Here is an 18620-nt window from a genome sequence, read left to right on the forward strand (position 1 = left end):
TGCTGAGGGAGACAAGAATTCCCACTGTCCCAGCTGAGAATGGGAGCAAGGCCATCCCAAACCACCAGCCTCACTTGATGTGGCAGGCCAGAGGGACTGCCCAGCTGATCACAGACTTAGGAGAAATGGTACGTCTGTATGGTTTTGTCTGGTGAAGTTGTGTTGTGGGTGGCTTGTTACACAGCAGAAACTGATAACAGACGCTGGCATGGGGGCTGGGGTGTGGGGCACTTGTGGGGCCCAGGATCAGTCAGTCAAGAGTCTTGGCTTTCCTGGGTCAGGAGAAGACCAGAGCTGATGGCTTGAGCCTGGGTTTGGGCCAACATGGGGAGGGGGGAGGGGGGAGGGGGGAGGCTTGGCTGTGAGAAGCTTGCCTGGAAGAATGGTATTCACCGAGGAAGTCTCCGGGCTTGGTGAAGCAGGGAGGTGACACTCTGGGGGGCTGTTGGGGATAAATGTCAAGGTGTAGGGTATTGGTTTAGGGTAATGTTTGAGACATTGGAGCACATTTCCTTGCATATCTTTCTATTATTAGTGTTTTTTGTCATGTTGGGGATCGAACCTAAGACCTCATGCATACATTTGGTGTTTCAGCCTACCCTGCTCTATATTTGTCTTTTTTTTTTAATTATAAAAAAAACTTACATGGAATTTAAATGATATTCATAAATATATAAATCGAAATGGAGAAGCTTCCTCTCAACCTCCATGCCTGTTTTCCTCAGAGGGAAGAACAACTAAGGGCTAATGAGATACTGGATTGTGCAGATGGATGACTTTAGACCTCCGTCAAATGCAGCCTGCGTCTCAGGTCTCAGGTGGCCTGAGATGCTGCATTTCTGAGAAGCTCTTGGGTGGTGTAAGCTGGGCGTGGCACTTGGTGAACCACTGAGCCAATGGGCTCCCATCCCTTCTGCAGGCTGGGCTCAGTTTTTATGTTCTGTTTTTTTCTTCTTCCTCTTTTTTTACTACTGGGGATTGAAACAGTGGGGCTTAACCACCGAACCACATCCCTAGCCCTTTTTATTTATTTTTTTTTAATTTGAGACTGGGTCTCACTAAGTTGCTTAGGGCCTTGCTAAGTGGCTGAGGCTGACTCTGAATTTGCAATCCTCCTTGCCGCAGCCTCCGGAGGGATTACAGGCATGCACGACTGTGCCTAGTTTATGTTCTGTTAATTGTGGTGAAAACACATAACAAAAAAATTTTAAAACACAACAACAAAAATTTTTTTTTTTTCTTAATACTGGGGATTGAACCTAGGGCCTTGTACATGTGAGGCAAGTGCTCTACACCTGAGCTACTAACCCTTCTTAAGGTCTTTATTCTGAGACAGGGTCTCACTGAGTCGCCCTGACTGGCCTTGATACTCCTGCCTCAGCTTCCTTAGTAGGAATGTGGGACCATACTGGAGTGTGTGACCATATCTGGCTTCCATTTTACTCTAAGTAAAGTCTAGTTCAGCAGAACTCAGGGCAACCAATCTCCAGACCATTTTCATTTTGCAAAATTGAAACTGTACCCATCTAAACAATGTATGCCTGCTCCATCTTCCCTCAGCCCCTGGCAACCACCATTCCACTTCCTATCTCTGAGTTTGACTATTTTTTTAATTGATTTTATTTTTTAAATACATGACAGTGGTCTGAGTTTGACTATTATAGGGACCTCATGTACATGGAATTGCATAGAATTTGTCCTTTAGTGACCGGCTTATTTCACTTAGCAATGTCCTCCAGGTTCATTCCTGTGATAGCATGTATCAGAATTTTCTTCCTTGGGCCAGGTTTGTGGCTCAGTGGTGGAGCACTCGCCTAGCACTGGTGAGGCACTGAGTTCAATCCTCAGCACCACATAAAGATAAATAAATAAAGGTATTCTGTCCATAAATAAATAAATACACACACACACATGAACTTCCTTCCTTTGAAGGCTGAGTTTTTTGTTGTTGTTTTTTGTTTTTGGTACTGGGGATTGAACCCAGGGGCACTCAACCACTGAGACACATCCCCAGCCCTATTTTGTATTTTATTTAGAGACGGTCTCGCTGAATTTCTTAGTGTCTTGCTTTTGCTGAGGCTGGCTTTGAACTCTCAATCCTCCTGCCTCCACCTTCCGAACCCCTGGGATTATAGGCATGGGCCACTGTACCTGACTGAAGGCCGAATCTTATTCCATCGAATGGATATATCACGTTCTTGTTTATTGGTCGATCTGTCAATGGCCCTTGGGCTGGTTCAATATTGGGGCCAATGTGAGTAACACTGCTATGAATATGAGTGCACAAATGTCGTCAAGATGCTACTTTTGATTCTTTTGTCAATCAGAAGTCAACTGGTGGGACAGAATAGTTTATGCTTTGCTTCCATTCTGTTTTCAATATTTGTAGGAAGAGCTACATGCTGGTAGATTAGGCTATGCCTCGATGGTGACTCTGTGAGGCCACCTGGTGTCCACTGGTGGCCTTGCAGCAGCAGATTAAACAGGCCATAGAAAGCCCTTGAAACCTTTTCCTGAATTTTAGGCCCCCCTCTTCAGCATTCTTACCAAGAGTTTTCTGGTCTTTGCTTTAACACTTCTGTTAATGGTAGAGGTGACTGTTACTTGATGTCAAGTCCATTTCTGGAAATCAATTGTGAATTCTATGTTTGGAAGGAAAAGAAATCTCCCTCTTGTAATGTCTAGAACAGCAGAAGTAGTTAAGGGTCACAGGAAGCTGGTTCATAGGGAAACTGCTTCCCAGGACAGGTAGACCAGGAGTCGCTTGAGAGGGTGAGCCACTTTCTCAGGGGTCCCCAGAGCAAGTCTGATCTGTTTTATTGTCTCTAAAGATGACAGCAGTGTTGTTTTAAGGCCCTCTAGGTTGAGTTTTGGGTTTTCACCTTTAGCCAGATGTGTTTAAAAGCAATTAAAATTGAATTTCACTGAGTTGGGAATCAAACTTTTCATTGCTAAGACTAGTGGTCTCACCTAGTCAGGACTAAGGTATGACTTGTGTATTAACTGGTGCCGACCTGCAGGTGTGCAGGTGAAAGTTATGTAATGGTCTCTACCAAGGATGGGCAAGCCTGAGTCACATGCCCCTTGGGAAGGGGTAATTGGAAGGATGTCCGTCTTCTCCATGAGAGCCCCTGCACCCTGCTCAGCCAGCATCAGCACAAGCCTAGTACACAGTCGTTGCCCAGTAATGGTTCTGTCCTGCCAATGGGGCAGAGAAAGTCCTAGGGCAGCCAGGACCAAAGTGGTGGAGAAGGCTTTGTTATTTATTGTTATTAATTTTTAACTTAATTCTACTATAGTCAGGAGACATAGTCTGTTTAGATCCCAGTCTAAAATTTGTTGACTTGCTTCATGGTCGAGCATATGATCAATATTTTAAATTTCTTTTATGCATCTGAAAAGAACGTGGCTAGGGAAGTGTCCCCTTTTTTCTAGGTTAGGTCATTTGTTCATGCTATGTTAAAAATATTCAGTATCCTGTGTTTATTATTTTTCTCTGCTTGTTTTTGGGGACTTAGATTAGCCAGACCTCGAATGATACATGATAAGAATGTTGTTTTAAAAGATTGTATATTGGGATGGTTTTGTTACTTGGCATTATTGTCACAATAACTAGCTGATACAGAAGAGAGACTTGTGTCAACTATAAAACCCTGAGGAAAATGCAGGATGTGTCCTGGGCTCAAACAGGTGGGGGAGGATCTTAGGAACCTTGGGGTTTCTAGAACTTTGCTAGAAACAAGTGGGATAAAGGATTCTGGAATCCAAAGCCATTGTGACTATGCTGTGTCTTGGTTGTTCCTAGGGCTGGAGGCACCTGACGAAAGCAGGGGTCCTGGCCTCTGGCACCCTCCATGCTCCTCCTGGCAGCCCCAGACAGAGCTCTGACTCTGGATCCCATAGACCTGGGTGTGAATCCCAGTGTGGCTATTACTAGTTGTGTGTCTCTTCACTGCATTAGTCCTTGGGTCCTCTGCTATAAAATGGAGAATCCCTAAATTTTCAGAGCTGTTGAAGGGATTCGAGAGAACAGTGACACACACTTGGTTCTCAGATAAATCATAAAATAATTTCAGATAAATCATAAAATAAGTTCTAGATATTCTAGATATTAAATTCTAGGACCTGCCTTGAAGGGCAGGTACTAGAATATGGCAAGTCAGGACTTGAGCCCAGTCTTGGACCTTAAGGCCAGCACCCCAGTGGGCCCTGTTCTGTGTCATCACTTGTGTCATAGTTACCAACCATGCAGGAGTGTGGTGAAGCAGGAAAACATAAGCATTAAAGGTTCAGTTTTCAAAAACTTTCTGTGGAAGTGCAACATACATACTGAAAACAGTACCAGCTCCAAGTGGGTGCAGGTAAAGGTTCACAAAGTGAACAGACTCATGTAACGTTCCCAGACCAAACCCCAGAACTGGACCAGCGCCTAGGGACCCTCTCCCCACCCACCAGGGGTAACCACCATCCTGACTCCAACACTGTAGATTTCTTTTTCTTAAGTGTGTGTGAACTGAATTTCACATGATGTGAGGTTCAGCCAAGTTATCTGGGTAGTTTGTTCATTCTTTGGTATCCGTTTTGTTTTTGACAATAACTGTAAATATTCATGGGGTATGATGTGATGCTCTGATGTATGAACATATTGTGGAATGATTAAATCAAACTAACATCTATTACGTCACATACTTATATTTATCCTTTTTTTTTTTTTTTTTTTTGGTGGTGAGGATATTTAAAATTTTTCTTCAATTTTGAAATAGACAAAACTGCCTAGTATTCTTCCTATGACTTTCCCCCAGTTTACCCATACTCCCCAAGGGTGGGTGGCTTGTGTCCAGCCTGGCTATTTTATGAGCACCCTGCCTTCATAGTTTGGGGAGCTCTTGTGCTCATTACTGGATTCTACATATCTGAGAGTGGAATTGCTGGGGATGGGTTCCATTTATGTAGGGCACTTGCCACTCGCCAGCTTTGTGAACCACGGCAATTACTTAGCTACCCAGACTCACTTTTTGTATCTGAATTTGGAACTTGCCCCTCAAGTATTGGGGCCAAGGACTTCATATAATAATTTCTGTAAGACATCTGGCCCCAGGGAGCTCCTCTTTCTTCTCTCCTTCCTCTGCCCTAAGATTCAGTTTTCCACCAGGAACCTATTGTAGAGAACTTGCCTGCTACCTAGGACCACGGCCTGTTCCCTAGCTCTCCTGTGTGGTCAGCTGCTGGGCAGCCTCAGCATTCGCCATGGACAGTCACTGCTAAGATTTTGTGATTGTTTTCCTGGGAACCAGCCGGCCAATTAGAGGCACAGTATGAAGAATGAAGAGGGGAGGGAACACTTGGCTGAGCTCCAGCTCAGGAATTTTAGAACTGACATTCCTTTCTTGCCAGGTCATTCCCCCAGGTCTTCAGAGGAGAGTTTTATGCCCCTGTTTTTCCTTTTTTTTTTTTAAAGAACTTTGAATGATAGGTGTAAATTATTTATTTTTAAGAAAGAGACGAGAGAGAGAATTTTAATATTTATTTTGTTAGTTTTCGGCGGACACAACATCTTTGTTTGTATGTGGTGCTGAGGATTGAACCCGGGCCGCACGCATGCCAGGCGAGCGCGCTACCACTTGAGCCACATCCCCAGCCCCTCTTTTTTCTTTTTGGTACTGGGGATTGAATCCAAGGGTGTTCAACTACTGAGCCACATCCCCAGCCCTTGTTTTATATTTTATTTAAAGACAAGGTCTCATTGAATTGCTTAGAGCCTCATAAGTGGCTGAGGCTGGCATTGAACTTATGATTCTCCTGTTGGAGGCGCTGGGATTACAGATGTGTGCCACCATGCCCGGCATGCCTCTATATTTCTTTTCTTTTCTTTCTTTCTTTTTTCAAAGAAAATACCACCAACTCCAATTTTATTTTTTTAATATTTTTACTTTATTTTTATGTGGTGCTGAGGATCGAACCCAGGGCCTCGAATGTACTAGGTGAGCACGCTACCACTGAGCCACGGCCCCAGGCCCCGCTATATTTCTTGACTATTCCTTAAACACCCTGAGTCAGGCCAGGAGGTTGAGGGGGCGTTGAGTAGAAGCTGCCCACAGGGAGCTGTGGCAAGATGGAGCTTTCTGTCACTGTGTGTGGTGGCCTTCCGCATTGTGTGGAGGATTCTGAAGGGTATTGTCCAGGCTCCAGAGCTGTGATTGATTAGTTATGGCTGGGAGAGCTTGGTGGTATTTACTACTATTTCTGGTTCAAAAGTATTGGCTATTGTGGATCAGAATTGACTTGTATTTGACTTAGTGCATTAAATGGAATGTTTCTAAATAGGTGCGTTAAATCCTTTTTTACGTTTATATGATTTATTGATTTTTGGGGATAGATATTTTACCATTTTATTTGGTGTTTTCTTTTGACTATTGAATTTATCAAATTTTCTGTAATCCTCTGGTCCTTTTTCTCCTCTTGCCTAGTTTTAGAAATATAAAATATTTTATTTTAGAAACTATTTTAAATTTTAAATATATGCATTTATTATGTTTCCATCCTCCTGAATGATATCCTCTCCTAGTGTTTTTTTAATTTTTTTGGTCTAAAAGTTTAAAAAATCATTTTAATTGCAAAAGTTGATTAATTTTTCAGATGACTAAATTTGCTTAAGTTTTTTATAAATTCATTTTTTCATCATTGACTCTTACCCCTTACATTTTTTGGCTGAATAATACCACCATTGTGACAGTTGTCAGCACTGAGGGCTTTTGTGATAGTTTTACATGGGTTGAATTATTTATTCCACCTCACAATCATAAGAATTCATTGTCCCTATTTTGTGGATGAAGAAACAATCAGAACTTAAGTAACTCCCCAAAAGAAGTCCAGCAGGCAGCAGGCAGCAGGCAGCAGAGCTGGGATTCAACTCAGAACAGTAGGCTCAAGAGTCCATTCTGGTCCTGTTGCTCTTTACTCTCTGCATTTAAGCCTTTTATTTTGAAATCATTTTAGACATACAGAAAGCTTGCAGAGATCATGTGCATAGTTATACCCACGTACCCTTTACCCAACTACCCCTAACATTCGTATTTACAAAACAATGGTGCATTAGCAAAACCGTGAAGCTGGCTGGGGTCTAACACTGTTAACTCTAGACTGCAGATTTCACCAGCTTTCCCACCCGCATCTTTTTCTGTTCTGGGATCCAATTGAAGATACCTCTGCATTTCGTATATATTTAAAACGGTTCTTACCAGGGGAAATTTCAAACTGAGGTAAGAGTAGATGGCTGGGGTTTGGCTCAGTGGTAGCGTGTATGCTTAGTATGAGCAGAGCCGGGGGTTTTTATCCCTAGTACCAAAATAAGAAAATAAATGTGAATAGAGTAAAAAAGTAAATTTGTAAAAAAAAAAAAAAAAAAAAAAAGTAGAGAAAATGGTAAAATGTACCTGTCACTCATCTTCAACAATGATTAATTCATGACTGATTTGTTTCCTTCATACCCCAAACAAGATTAATTTCTTTCTCCTGGTCCTGTTGGCTCATAGTTTACAGATACATATTCTCCACATTGCTGTTTGTCCCCTGCTTCTTCTATGGCAATTGTATAGTCCATGTACTTTTTTTTAATCATGCAGTGCCTAAGGCCAGTGCCCAGAACTACTTTCTCTGTCCCTCTCTTTTTCCCCCAAAGAAGAAATCTTAATTTCCTTCTTGGGGAAAAAAAAAGTATTAATAGAATCAGGTGAAGTAGTAATAGTAAGTGTGGGGTTGTCGGAAAGTTGTGATTATTTCTTCAAAAATTAGCAGTTAAGGTTTCCTCTTGAAAAATTTTAAAAAAGAAGTCTTCTGTCTGCTAGGGTTTTTTTGTTTGTATTTTTCTGTTCTTGGAACTGGGAATTGAACCCAGGGGTGTTCTACCACTGAGCTCCATCCCCAGCCCTTTTTTTTTTTTTTTTTTTGAGGCAGGCTCTTGCTAAGTTGCCCAGGCTGGCCTTGAACTTGTGGTCCTCCTAATGCCTTAGATTTCTGAGTAGTGAAGCCACTGTGCCTGGCTTCCATCTGCTATTTTTAAAAACACATATTTTAACTTTTTGACCAGAGAAATATTCACATGTATTTTCTTCCCCATCCTGCGGTTCCCTAGTGGTCCTCCCCGGAAGCAACTGGGCTTAGTTACTAGGGAAGAGATCAGCAAACTTTTTTTCTTTTTTTAGTTGTGGATGGACACAATACCTTTATTTTTATTTATTTTTATGTGGTGCTGAGGATCAAGCCCAGTGCCTCATAGGTGCTAGACAAGTACTCTACCACTGAGCCCCAGCCCCAGCCCAAGGTTAGCAAATTTCCTATTGGGATCAGATGGTGAATATTTAATGCCTTGAGGGCAGAGAGCCCTGTTCTAGTGTATTCTTGAAGATCAATTTTATGCACCTATAAGTACGAACACAGTCCCATCCCTCCCCCCACTTCAACTCTGCAAAAGTGGTGGCATATCTACAGATCGCCCTGGATTTGGTTTTTATCAGTTAAACTCAGGGATTGGGAAACTGTTTCCCACCAGCCAAATCCAGCCCACGGCTTGTTTCTGTAAATAGATTTATTGGAACCCCCTTCCCTCTTTAACACACCATCTGTGACTGTTTTTGTGCTATGGACAGGGCCGAGTTGTTGCCGGGTTTAGTCTGGCAAAGTTACAGAACTATTCAGCCAGCCCTTCCTTGTCAGTACCCAAAGAGCTTCTGCACTTGGCTCACGGCAGTGTACTCGCTCCCTATAGGTTGCACCATAACTGACTTAGGCAGGCCCTCCTGGTGGACCGTCAGGTCATTCCTGACCTTTCTCTGCTGCACAGGACAGCTCAGTGATAGCAGTACCTACCCCATTTTCTACATGTGTGAGTGCATTTCCAGGATGGAGGCCGAGAAGCAGAACTGCTCCATCAAAGCCCATGTAGCTATTGCCACCTTGCCCTCCATGGAGGTCGACTTACATTCTAACCATAACGACCTACTGGGTGATGGGGGAGAAATAGCATCCGGGGCTTTTACTTTGCATGTCTTTTATTCTGATGAGCTGCATATCCTTTCATGCATTTGAGAGATTTGTGTTGTTCCTCCTGCTGGCAGTTTACTCTCCTGGTCTGAGGATCTTCTGGGGGTTGGTCTCCTCTCTCTCTGACTCTCTTGTGTCACTTTCACAAACAAGCTTTTGGGGAACAAAAGTCTTAAGGACAAACATGGGGTGGCAGTTAGCACCATCGACATTCCAGATATCTGGGTTGGAAAGCCAGGGAGAGACCTGCAGGGGGTCGTCGTTTGGCTCTGAACTTGGAAGACTCACTTTCAGAGGGCTCAGGGTGTCCTCCTCCTCCACAGAGCTTCTGTTGACACAGGCAGCCTCGTGCTCCTCCAGCTTTTTGATGGGGACCACGTGGCAGGCATTGTATTTGCAGCTGGCCATCTTTTTGGCTTTCTTGGGGTTCTTTCTCCTGCATGATGCCAGGTGGTACTGGAATCTGCTGAGTGGGATTCGGTGGTGAGGATTGTAAGGGCAAATTTCTAAGGCTTCTGGCTCCATGAGACTTTGTTCTTTGAGTTGAGTATCCCACTGCCCAGAATCTAAATGAGATGCCCCTTGTGGAAAAGCCCTTTCCTAAGAAGGGTGGAGCTATCCTCTGCCCCGCAGGTGGCCCTTAGAACTCTGTAGGTGAAGGTCTGAACCTTTGAGGTTTGTCAGAAACAGCTCTGCAGAGAACAGAGTTCACAGAGGCCCGTGAAACAGAAGAACTATGCAAAGCAGACACAAGAGCCCAAATCACAGCAGCCGTGCAGGGAGGTGAAGAAGCTATGTGACCGCCCCCCTTGACTCAGAGGGATGAGATATGCTGTGTGATGTCAACGGGTGGTCACAATGGGCGCTGAAGTCATCAGGAAAAGGCTGCTTCTTGTCCATTGCTTGGGAGGGGTGCCTGGCTTTGGAGGAAAACATCCAAATTCTTCATGGCATGTATATTATCACTTGAGTCTTGTAACTCCACACATTAGTTTACTAAAAGTCCCTAAATATTTACCATCTTATTTTATGCTTTCTAACTCATTCTTTGGCCTATTTTTTCTCCTTCCTTCCCCTTTTGGCAGTGCTGGGGACTAAACCCAGGGCCAGGTGTATGCTAGTCAAATGCTACCAATGAGCTACGCCTGACCCCCTTCTCTTATTTTGTTTATTTATTCATTTTATTTGGTACTGGGGATTGAACCCAGGAGAGCTTTACCACTGAGCACATCTCCAGTCTTTGTTTTTTCCTTTCCTTATTTTAAATAGTTTTAAAAAATCTTTCCATTTCCCCCTACAATTTTGCATACTTGCTAATGGTTTGGTGATTACAAATTAAAACATTCATAGATAACTCATTAAAGTTTGAAATTAAATATTTTACCCTCTTCCTGGGTGGGGGTTTTTCTTTATTTCATCCTCTCTTGATTTATTATGATTTTATTCCCTGTGTTTTAAACTTAATTTAAAAAGCTTATACATATTGTGATTGTCATTTTGTATTGTCAGTTTATTTCCATGTGTCCTTATTTCCTCCTGTCTTTGTTGTTCTCTTTTTCCTTGCACCATAGGCCTATCAGTGGGATCTCCGTCTTTCTGCTTGACACTTAACTTTTATTTCTATTTCACAGTACTAGGGATTGAACCCAGGAATATCCTGCCACTAAACTACATCCCCAGCCCTTTAAATTTTTTTGAGACAGGATGTCACTAAGTAGCTGAGGCTGGTCTTGAACTTGCCATCCTCCTGCCTCAGCCTCCTGAGTAGCTGGGATCACAGGAATGCACTACCATGCCTGGCTGAAGTTTATCATTTAGAATCTCCTCTTGATAAACTTCTGATTCTGTTTGTCTGAAGATGTCTTTGATTCACCCTCTTTTTTTTGGTACTGGGATTGAACCCCAGGAGCACTTAACCACTGAGCCACATCCCAGCCCTTTTTTGTATTTTATTGAGAGACGGTCTCACCAAGTTGCTTAGGGCCTTGCTAAGTTGCTGAGGCTGGCTTTGAACTTGTGACTCTCCTGTCTCAGCCTCCTGAGCCACTGGGACTACAGGCGTGTGCCACCAGGCCCAGCTGCCTAACTTGATGTCTGTTATAAAGAATTTTTTTTTATTATTTTTGTTTTTTCTACAGTTTCATTAAGGTATTGAGCTGTAGATTTTATTTATCTGTTGGCTTTCTTGGATCTGTAGATTGTTGTCTTTCATTAGTTTTGGAAATGTGCATCCACTGTCTCTTTAAACTGGAGCCCCAGTGGTAGGCCTTCTCTCGCTATTCTCTCAGCATCTCACACCCTCTCTTCTGAATATTTTTTTCTCTGTGTGCTTCATTTAGGATAATTTCCTCTGATCTATACTTTAGTACACTATTTCTTCTGTAGAGACCAATCTGCTGTTAAATAAACCCATTGGTTTTTAATTTTGGTTTTTATATTTTGTATTTCTAGAGTTCTGGTTGCTTTTCTTTTTCTTTTGCATTTTTTATTTGTTCTTTTTAGTTATACATAACAGTATATATTTTGACAAATTTATACAAACATGGAGTATATCTTATTCTAATTAGGATCCTAGTTTTGTTATTTTTCAAAATTGCTAGATTACTTTTTATAGTTTCTCATTCCCTGAAGGTATTTTCAAGTTTGTCATTTTTTAAAGCATGGTAAGTCGAGCTGTTTTCCAGTCTGTGTCTGAGCCTGTGTGGATCTGTTTTTGCAGGTTTTCACTGTCCCCTTTAGCACTGATTGTCTTTAATGACTTACTGTTTGTTGTCCTTGAGAACTTATTTGTGGGGTTTTCACAAAACCTGAGAGAGATGAGCCTTTCTTCAAAGGGACTTTGCCAGGCAGAGCATCCCTCAACCCACATCAGGGCTTCCTTAGCTAAGCCAGGCTCCTGCACCTGGTTGATATTGGCATGTGGCCTGATTTGCAGGCAGGATCGCCCGGCTTATCTTCCCCCATCCTGCTGCAGTGCTGAAGACCAAGGTGACTTTTCACAGTCTCCTTGGGGTGAGGAAGGATTTAGATCTACCCACACATCCCTGAAAATGGAGCCCTTTGGTGTCCCAGCTTAATGTGGGAAAGATTTCCTATAAAACTCCTCATATTGACCCTCTTGCTCCACACAGGGCTGAACCAAAGTCCAAATGTATACTACTGGCAACATCTCTGGGTGTAAGTGGTTTTGGTGTGCTGACTTTATGATCATCTTTCTAGTTTCAAGTTTTCATCAATAAATTGTCATGGGGGTGACAGTTAAACTATTTGTTTTGTTTTGTTTCTGTTTATCAAAATCTAAGTGGCAGTAGAAATACCATATTCTTGATTGGGAAATACAAAATCATAAATAATATATAAGCATCCTCTTCAAATGATATAAATTACATAGTCAACTTAATGTATATAAATATAATGCAGTTCTGAGCAATTAACTGTGGTAGCTTTGTTTTAGCTTGGTCTTTAGACCAAATCTCTGTTATTTATTTAAAAAAAAATTGTCAGCTGGGTGTGGTGGTGCATGCCTGTAATTCCAGCAACCTGGGAGGCAGGAGGATCATAAGTTCAAGACCAGACTCAGCAACTTAATAAGGCCCTAAGGAACTTAGACCCTGTCTCAAAAATAAAAACCAAAAAGGGCTGGGGATGTGGCTCAGCAGTAGATCTAGTGGGCTAGATCTCTAGTTAAAAAAAAACAAAGCTTGACTATCTTCAAGAATTAGTTCTTTTCGTCCATTCCTCCCTTTCCTATAAGGGGCAAGTGTGGAGAGGGGAGGGCTGCAGCCACGGGATCTCCAGTCTTCATCATGTAGATACCTCTACTGTAAAGATGGTCAATGTACCTAAAACCGGAAGGACTTTCTGTAAAAAGTGTGACAAGTAACAGCCTCTCAAGTGACCCAGTATAAAAGAGCAAGTGTTGAGAGCCACAGCCGAAGGGGCCCCAGCAAACTTCCAGCTGCCAGCAAACTTCCAGCTGCCAGCTGATGATTGGCTCACAGCAGCCCCAGCAAACTTCTAGCTGCCAACTGATTGGCTCCTCTGCGGTGATGCTCATTGGGCTGTTTCCCTGCCCTTTCAGACCATGGAGCTGCTCACTGGGGGACTTTTTTTGGCTCCGCCCACACGACCCAGCCAATCGGCCTCAAGAGCAGGAGGAGTGGGGGAGGTTGAAAGACTTGTGGGAAGCCGGTGGTGGCAGTTGGGCTCTGAGGGTTTTTCCTGAGGAGCTCTGTGGTGTGGTGTGTGTGTTCTAAAAATAAAGTTCCTTTCTGCTTGATAAGTTGCTCCTGAATTGTGCCCAGCCAGACTGTGGCATTTGGTGGCCCGCAAGGAGAAGACTGAGGGTAAGTGATAAGGAAAACTGCTCGCCCCTGAGGGCAGGGTGAGAGGATGGGTAGCCATTTTAAGATTCTTCTTTTGTTTTGCTTCACTTTTGTTTTAAATTGCCTGTCCCTGGAGATGAGTGAGACGGAAGAAAAACCGCTCACATCTGAGGAACAGATAGGGCGAACGGACAGATGGACATTTCAGGAGGATAGAAAGGCTATTATAATGATTTTTTGTTGTTCCAATTTTGTTTCACTCTGTTTCAGTTTTGTTTGGCGTTATCTTGTTGGGTTGTATTATAGTTATAGTAGAAATATTCAAGTAAAAGAGAAGGTCTCTTGAGTTAGTCAGACAGAGAAAAAAATTCAAGTATAAAAGAAGGTCTCTCGAGCTAGTCAGAGGAAAAAATTCAAGTAAAAAAGAAGGTCTCGGGAACTAGTCAGACAGAGGAAGAAAGTTTAGAGCAGAAAAAGCCATCAGGGGAAAAGTTACAACAGGAGACTGCTACTAACACCTTTCTATCACCAGAGGACGTAAGTGTCCAACCAACAGCGCCACCTCCATATGCTGGGAGGCCCCCAACCCCCGCAGTTGATAGTTGGGATCCTGAGACAAGGTCTCAAATATTACCATGCCCTGTATTTGAGCAGGCAGGAGGGCAGCGAATTCACCATGCTTTAAATTTCAAAACAGTGAAGCAGCTAAAAGAGGCTGTAACAACCTATGGTCCTCAAGCACCCTTCACTGTAAGCATGGTCGAATCCATTACCAACTTGAACATGACACCAGCAGATTGGGCTAGTATGTGTAAAGCTGTGCTAAATGGAGGACAATACCTGTTATGGAAGGTTGCCAATGAGGAATTTTGCAAGGAGACAGTTAGGCGAAATGCAGCAGCTGGTTATCCTCAGAGAAATCTAGATATGTTGTTAGGAGAGGGACCTTATGAGGATCAGCAGCAACAAATTGCATATGATCCTGGCATATACACACAAATTGCTGCAGATGCGGTTAGGGCATGGAAGACTTTACAAGGACATGGAGGTTTACAAGGTCAATTATCTAAGGTAATACAAGGAGCTAATGAACCTTATGCTGAATTTGTAGATAGGCTTATTCAAACAGCTACACCAGAGTTTTTGGGAATACAGAACAAGCAATGCCATTAATAAAACAACTGGCTTATGAGCAAGCGAATCGTTGGTGCAGAGAAGTCATTAGACCATGGAAACATGAAGATTTAAACACATATATTAAATTATGTAGAGACATTAATGAACAAGGGCAAGTCGTGGCAGCTGCAGTACAACAGGTTTTAGATGCCAGGCCAAAAACATGCTACAATTGTGAACAAACAGGACATTTTAAAAGGAATTGCCCCATAGGAGGAGGGTTTAACAAAATTAGGTATACAAAGTCTATATATTTCCACTATACAAAGTCTAATCTGGGACAGAAAAGATCCATTCTTTATAGGACATATCAGGGCACATACAGGACTGCCTGGAGCCCTTAGTTTGGGCAATGATTTAGCAGATAAAACTACACATGACGTACATATTTTCTCTACACTTGAAGAAGCTACAAATTTTCATAAAAAGTTCCATGTCAATGCTAATACTTTACAAAAGCATTTTAAAATAACTAAGGAACAAGCTAGACAAATAATAAAATAATGTCAAAATTGTGTGACCTTTTTACCAAAGTTAATCTTGGAGTCAATCCTAGAGGACTGATACCTAACCATATTTGGCAGATGGACATCACACACTTGCCAGAATTTGGAAAATTAAAATATTTGCATGTTACAGTTGATACTTCTTCCGGATTTTTGATGGGCTCCCTTCATGCCGGAGAAAAAACTAAAGATGTTATAGCTCATTGCTTACAAAATTTTGCCACTGTGGGCGTTCCAAAACAGTTAAAAACAGATAATGCCCCTGGTTATACTTCTACCTCTTTTAAACAATTTTGCTCATCATTTGGCATTACTCATATAACAGGAATCCCATACAATCCACAGGGACAAGGCATAGTTGAAAGAGCTCATCAAACTATTAAAATGTACTTATTAAAGCAAAAAAAGGGAATTGGGAAGGGGTATATATTCCCCAAAGATAAACTTAAAATAACCCTTTTTACTCTAAACTTTTAAAATTTGGATTCATCAGGACTTAGCACTGTGGAAAGGCATATGTGTCTAAAAAATGTACATAAGCCCAAGGTACTTTGGAAGGATATTCTAACAGGACAGTGGAAAGGTCCTGACCCAGTAATTGTCTGGAGTCGGGGGTCTGTTTGTGTGTTTCCACAGGGACAACAGCAACTGATTTGGATTCCAGAGAGATTAACTAAGGTCCTGACCCAGTGATTGTCTGGAGTCGGGGGTCTGTTTGTGTGTTTCCACAGGGAGAACAGCAGCCGATTTGGATTCCAGAGAGATTAACTAAAGCGATTTCTACCGACCAAAAAGAAGATGGCTCAAATCCATAACAGCTGATATCCAAAACTCCAGTTTGGCTATCCTTACATCTGCGACAGAACCAGGATGCTTTTTTCAATATCTATCCTTTCCCACATCATGAAGTTCTATTTTGTTTTTTGAGCTCATACAGACCTAGGTTAATGTTTTGCTGATCAGTTCTATTTTTTGACTATAGAGTTTTTAAACATTGCAATGGAGATTTCACCTGTAAAAAGTTATAAGGTCTTTACTATTATGTTATGTGTTGTATTATATTACGTGTGCACACTTGTGTTTTATGTTGTATGTTTGTATGTACGTATGTCCATATATCATATATGATGAGCGCTCATGAAAAAATGGATCCAAATATTTTTTTTTATTCACGTGATTTAAATGGTTTAATTTAAATTGGGTAAACAGCTGTTGAGGATTGTTTTAATATGTGAACAAAAAAGGAGGTTAACAGATCTGTTTGTTTACTTTCACCTTTCCTTTTCATTATATTTAATAATTCTGTTCAAGATAATGTAAATTGTTCAGAAAATTGTTTTCTTTTAGTGCCTTCTGGAATGTTACATAATTTTTTCTTTAGCCATTATTGCCAGAATTCCTATCTTCATCCCAGTGCTGGTGAAGACAAAGATAAAACCAATCTACAGCTTCTGCAATAGCTATCACTGAACTGCTTGCAGAACTTGCCTGGACTATGTATCACTTGTATGCACTGTGAACTCACTTGTATGCATTGTGAACTATCTGTTGGTGCAGCGACTTGTGGTAATGTTGGGGTATTTTTGCTGATGGTGTCATTGGTGGTACAATTTTTTCAAAAGGAGCCGTCAATTGGCTTGGTGTATCTTTCTCCCTTCTGCTTGTGATGGTCGTTCAGCTAAAATTTGGGGGCCAACAGAGGTGAGGCAAAGAACCTCACCCCCCTGCTGGTACAAAGACCTATCCACAGGTGTGGCTGTATGCTGGACCGGTAGTCAGTGACGGGTAAGATCCAATTGCAATGGTACCAACCTAAGACAGGAGGCTGACCCTTGAGGTCAGCTCATCCGATGACGGGTAAGGACCATATGTAGTATTGGACAACCTAAGGCAGGCACGGTCCCTAAACCACATGCTTGTTGTTTAAACAGGGAGGGGGAGATGTTGAGAGCCACAGCCAAAGGGGCCCCAGCAAACTTCCAGCTGCCAGCAAACTTCCAGCTGCCAGCTGATGATTGGCTCACAGCGGCCCCAGCAAACTTCCAGCTGCCAACTGATTGGCTCCTCTGCGGTGATGCTCATTGGGCTGTTTCCCTGCCCTTTCAGACCATGGAGCTGCTCATTGGGGGACTTTTTTTTGGCTCTGTCCACGCGACCCAGCCAATCGGCCTCAAGAGTAGGAGGAGTGGGGGAGGTGGAGAGGCTTGTGGGAAGCCGGTGGTGGCAGTTGGGCTCTGAGGGAATTCCTGAAGAGCTCTGTGGTGTGGCGTGTGTGTTCTAAAAATAAAGTTCCTTTCTGTTTGATAAGTGGCTCCTGAATTGTGCCCAGCCAGACTGTGGCAGGCAAGGATTCCCTTTACACCCATGGAAAGAGGCGCTGTGATCAGAAGCAGAGCAGCTACTGTGGGCAGACAAGGCCAATTTTCTGCAAGAAGGCTAAAACCACAAAGAAGAATCTGCTAAGACACGAATGCGTTGAGCCAAACTGCAGATCCAAGAGGATGCTGGCCATCAAGAGATGCAAGCACTCTGAACAAGAGGAGACAAGGAGAGAAAGGGCCAAGTGATCCAGTTTTAAACTTTCAATTTTTTTTTTCATTTAACTTTTGAGGGGAAAATATTGAAACTAGAAAAATTACCTGTAGGAAAATAAGTAACAGTGATATAATGATAAAAAATTAGTTCTTCTAGGTCTGGTATCAAGAAACTATGGCCCATGTTCTGAATCCAGGTAACTATACTTTTGTGAATAAAGTTTACCTATTGTCTATCGGCTATTATCAAACTATATTTGATTTCCCTTTTCTCTGCACACACATAACATATGCTCTCCTCTCCTCAAAGGAGAAAACCCAAGTCCTGGCTTGGAGCTGGCATTCAAGAGCTTGGTCAGTGCTCGTGGGGGCCTTCTAGAGCCTGACAGGCCCTTGTCCCAGGCTGGTGGGATTTGAGGGCCTCCAGCTCAGCCTGCTTCTCTGTGGGAGGGAGGAGGCCAAGGAGTTGTGTCTGTGGTGTCCCAGCCTACTCACAGGGGTGACAGAAGCTCCGGTTTTACTCTGCTGAGAAGGTGCCCTTGGTAAGTTGTAATTCATGTCCTATGTGTGACAGAGTACCCATTTTCTCCAAACCTGCCACCCAGCCCCAGAGGCATCGTGGCCTGGCTCTCCCGGGAGTCAACAGGCAGGTCAGCATCTTTCTTCCATACAACCCCAAAGCTACTCTATTCCTGTTCCACAGCCTTTCCATCAGGTGGCCCGAGATGGGGTCCTTGGGGCCCTGAGAGTCAGCCTAGGGAGGCGGAGATGGAAGCCCTTTGTTGTTGAGGAGATCACATCACAAGGAAGGGGCATTAGGCACTGCAGGATTCTCTGAGGCCAAGTACCCATTAGTGCCGCAGGCTGATATTAAGCCCATTATGTAGAGAGGAGACGGGGTTGTTTGTGCTTTTAACGGACATCTTGAAAGGTCCTCAAGCTGGCAGCCTGTTCCCAGCATCTGCTCGGAGCCTGGGACCTGACTGGTTGCTCACCATGGCAACCTGAGCAGAGAGAGGGATGCACAGACACCTGTCTGG

The 18620-nt window shown here is 42.9% G+C and overlaps 1 protein-coding gene and 1 pseudogene across 1 annotated transcript; one reads left to right on the forward strand and one right to left on the reverse strand.

The window, feature by feature from the left end:
* Positions 1 to 9114: 9114 nt before the first annotated feature.
* Gtsf1l (gametocyte specific factor 1 like) lies at positions 9115 to 9564 on the reverse strand. The gene is made up of 2 exons (XM_046433076.1): positions 9286 to 9564; positions 9115 to 9210 (listed from the first exon to the last, which is right to left on the reverse strand). The coding sequence occupies exons 1-2, from the start codon at positions 9562 to 9564 to the stop codon at positions 9115 to 9117; spliced, it is 375 nt and encodes a 124-aa protein (XP_046289032.1).
* Positions 9565 to 12868: 3304 nt separating this feature from the next.
* On the forward strand, positions 12869 to 17624 carry LOC124085948 (large ribosomal subunit protein eL42-like; annotated as a pseudogene).
* The last annotated feature ends 996 nt before the right edge of the window (positions 17625 to 18620 follow it).

This window comes from Marmota monax, unplaced genomic scaffold (assembly GCF_021218885.2).
Source record: "Marmota monax isolate L192 unplaced genomic scaffold, Marmota_monax_Labrador192_F-V1.1 WCK01_AAM20220418_F8-fsc00014, whole genome shotgun sequence".
NCBI classification, from domain to species: domain Eukaryota; kingdom Metazoa; phylum Chordata; class Mammalia; order Rodentia; family Sciuridae; genus Marmota; species Marmota monax.

What these genes read in the sequence shown, in the direction of transcription:
- Gtsf1l (XM_046433076.1), bottom strand. Translation starts at nt 9,564, where the DNA reads ATGGAGCCAGAAGCCTTAGAAATTTGCCCTTACAATCCTCACCACCGA. An exon ending in CAAACGACGACCCCCTGCAG is followed by an intron (nt 9,211 to 9,285) that starts GTCTCTCCCTGG and finishes TTTGTCCTTAAG; the next exon opens with ACTTTTGTTCCCCAAAAGCT.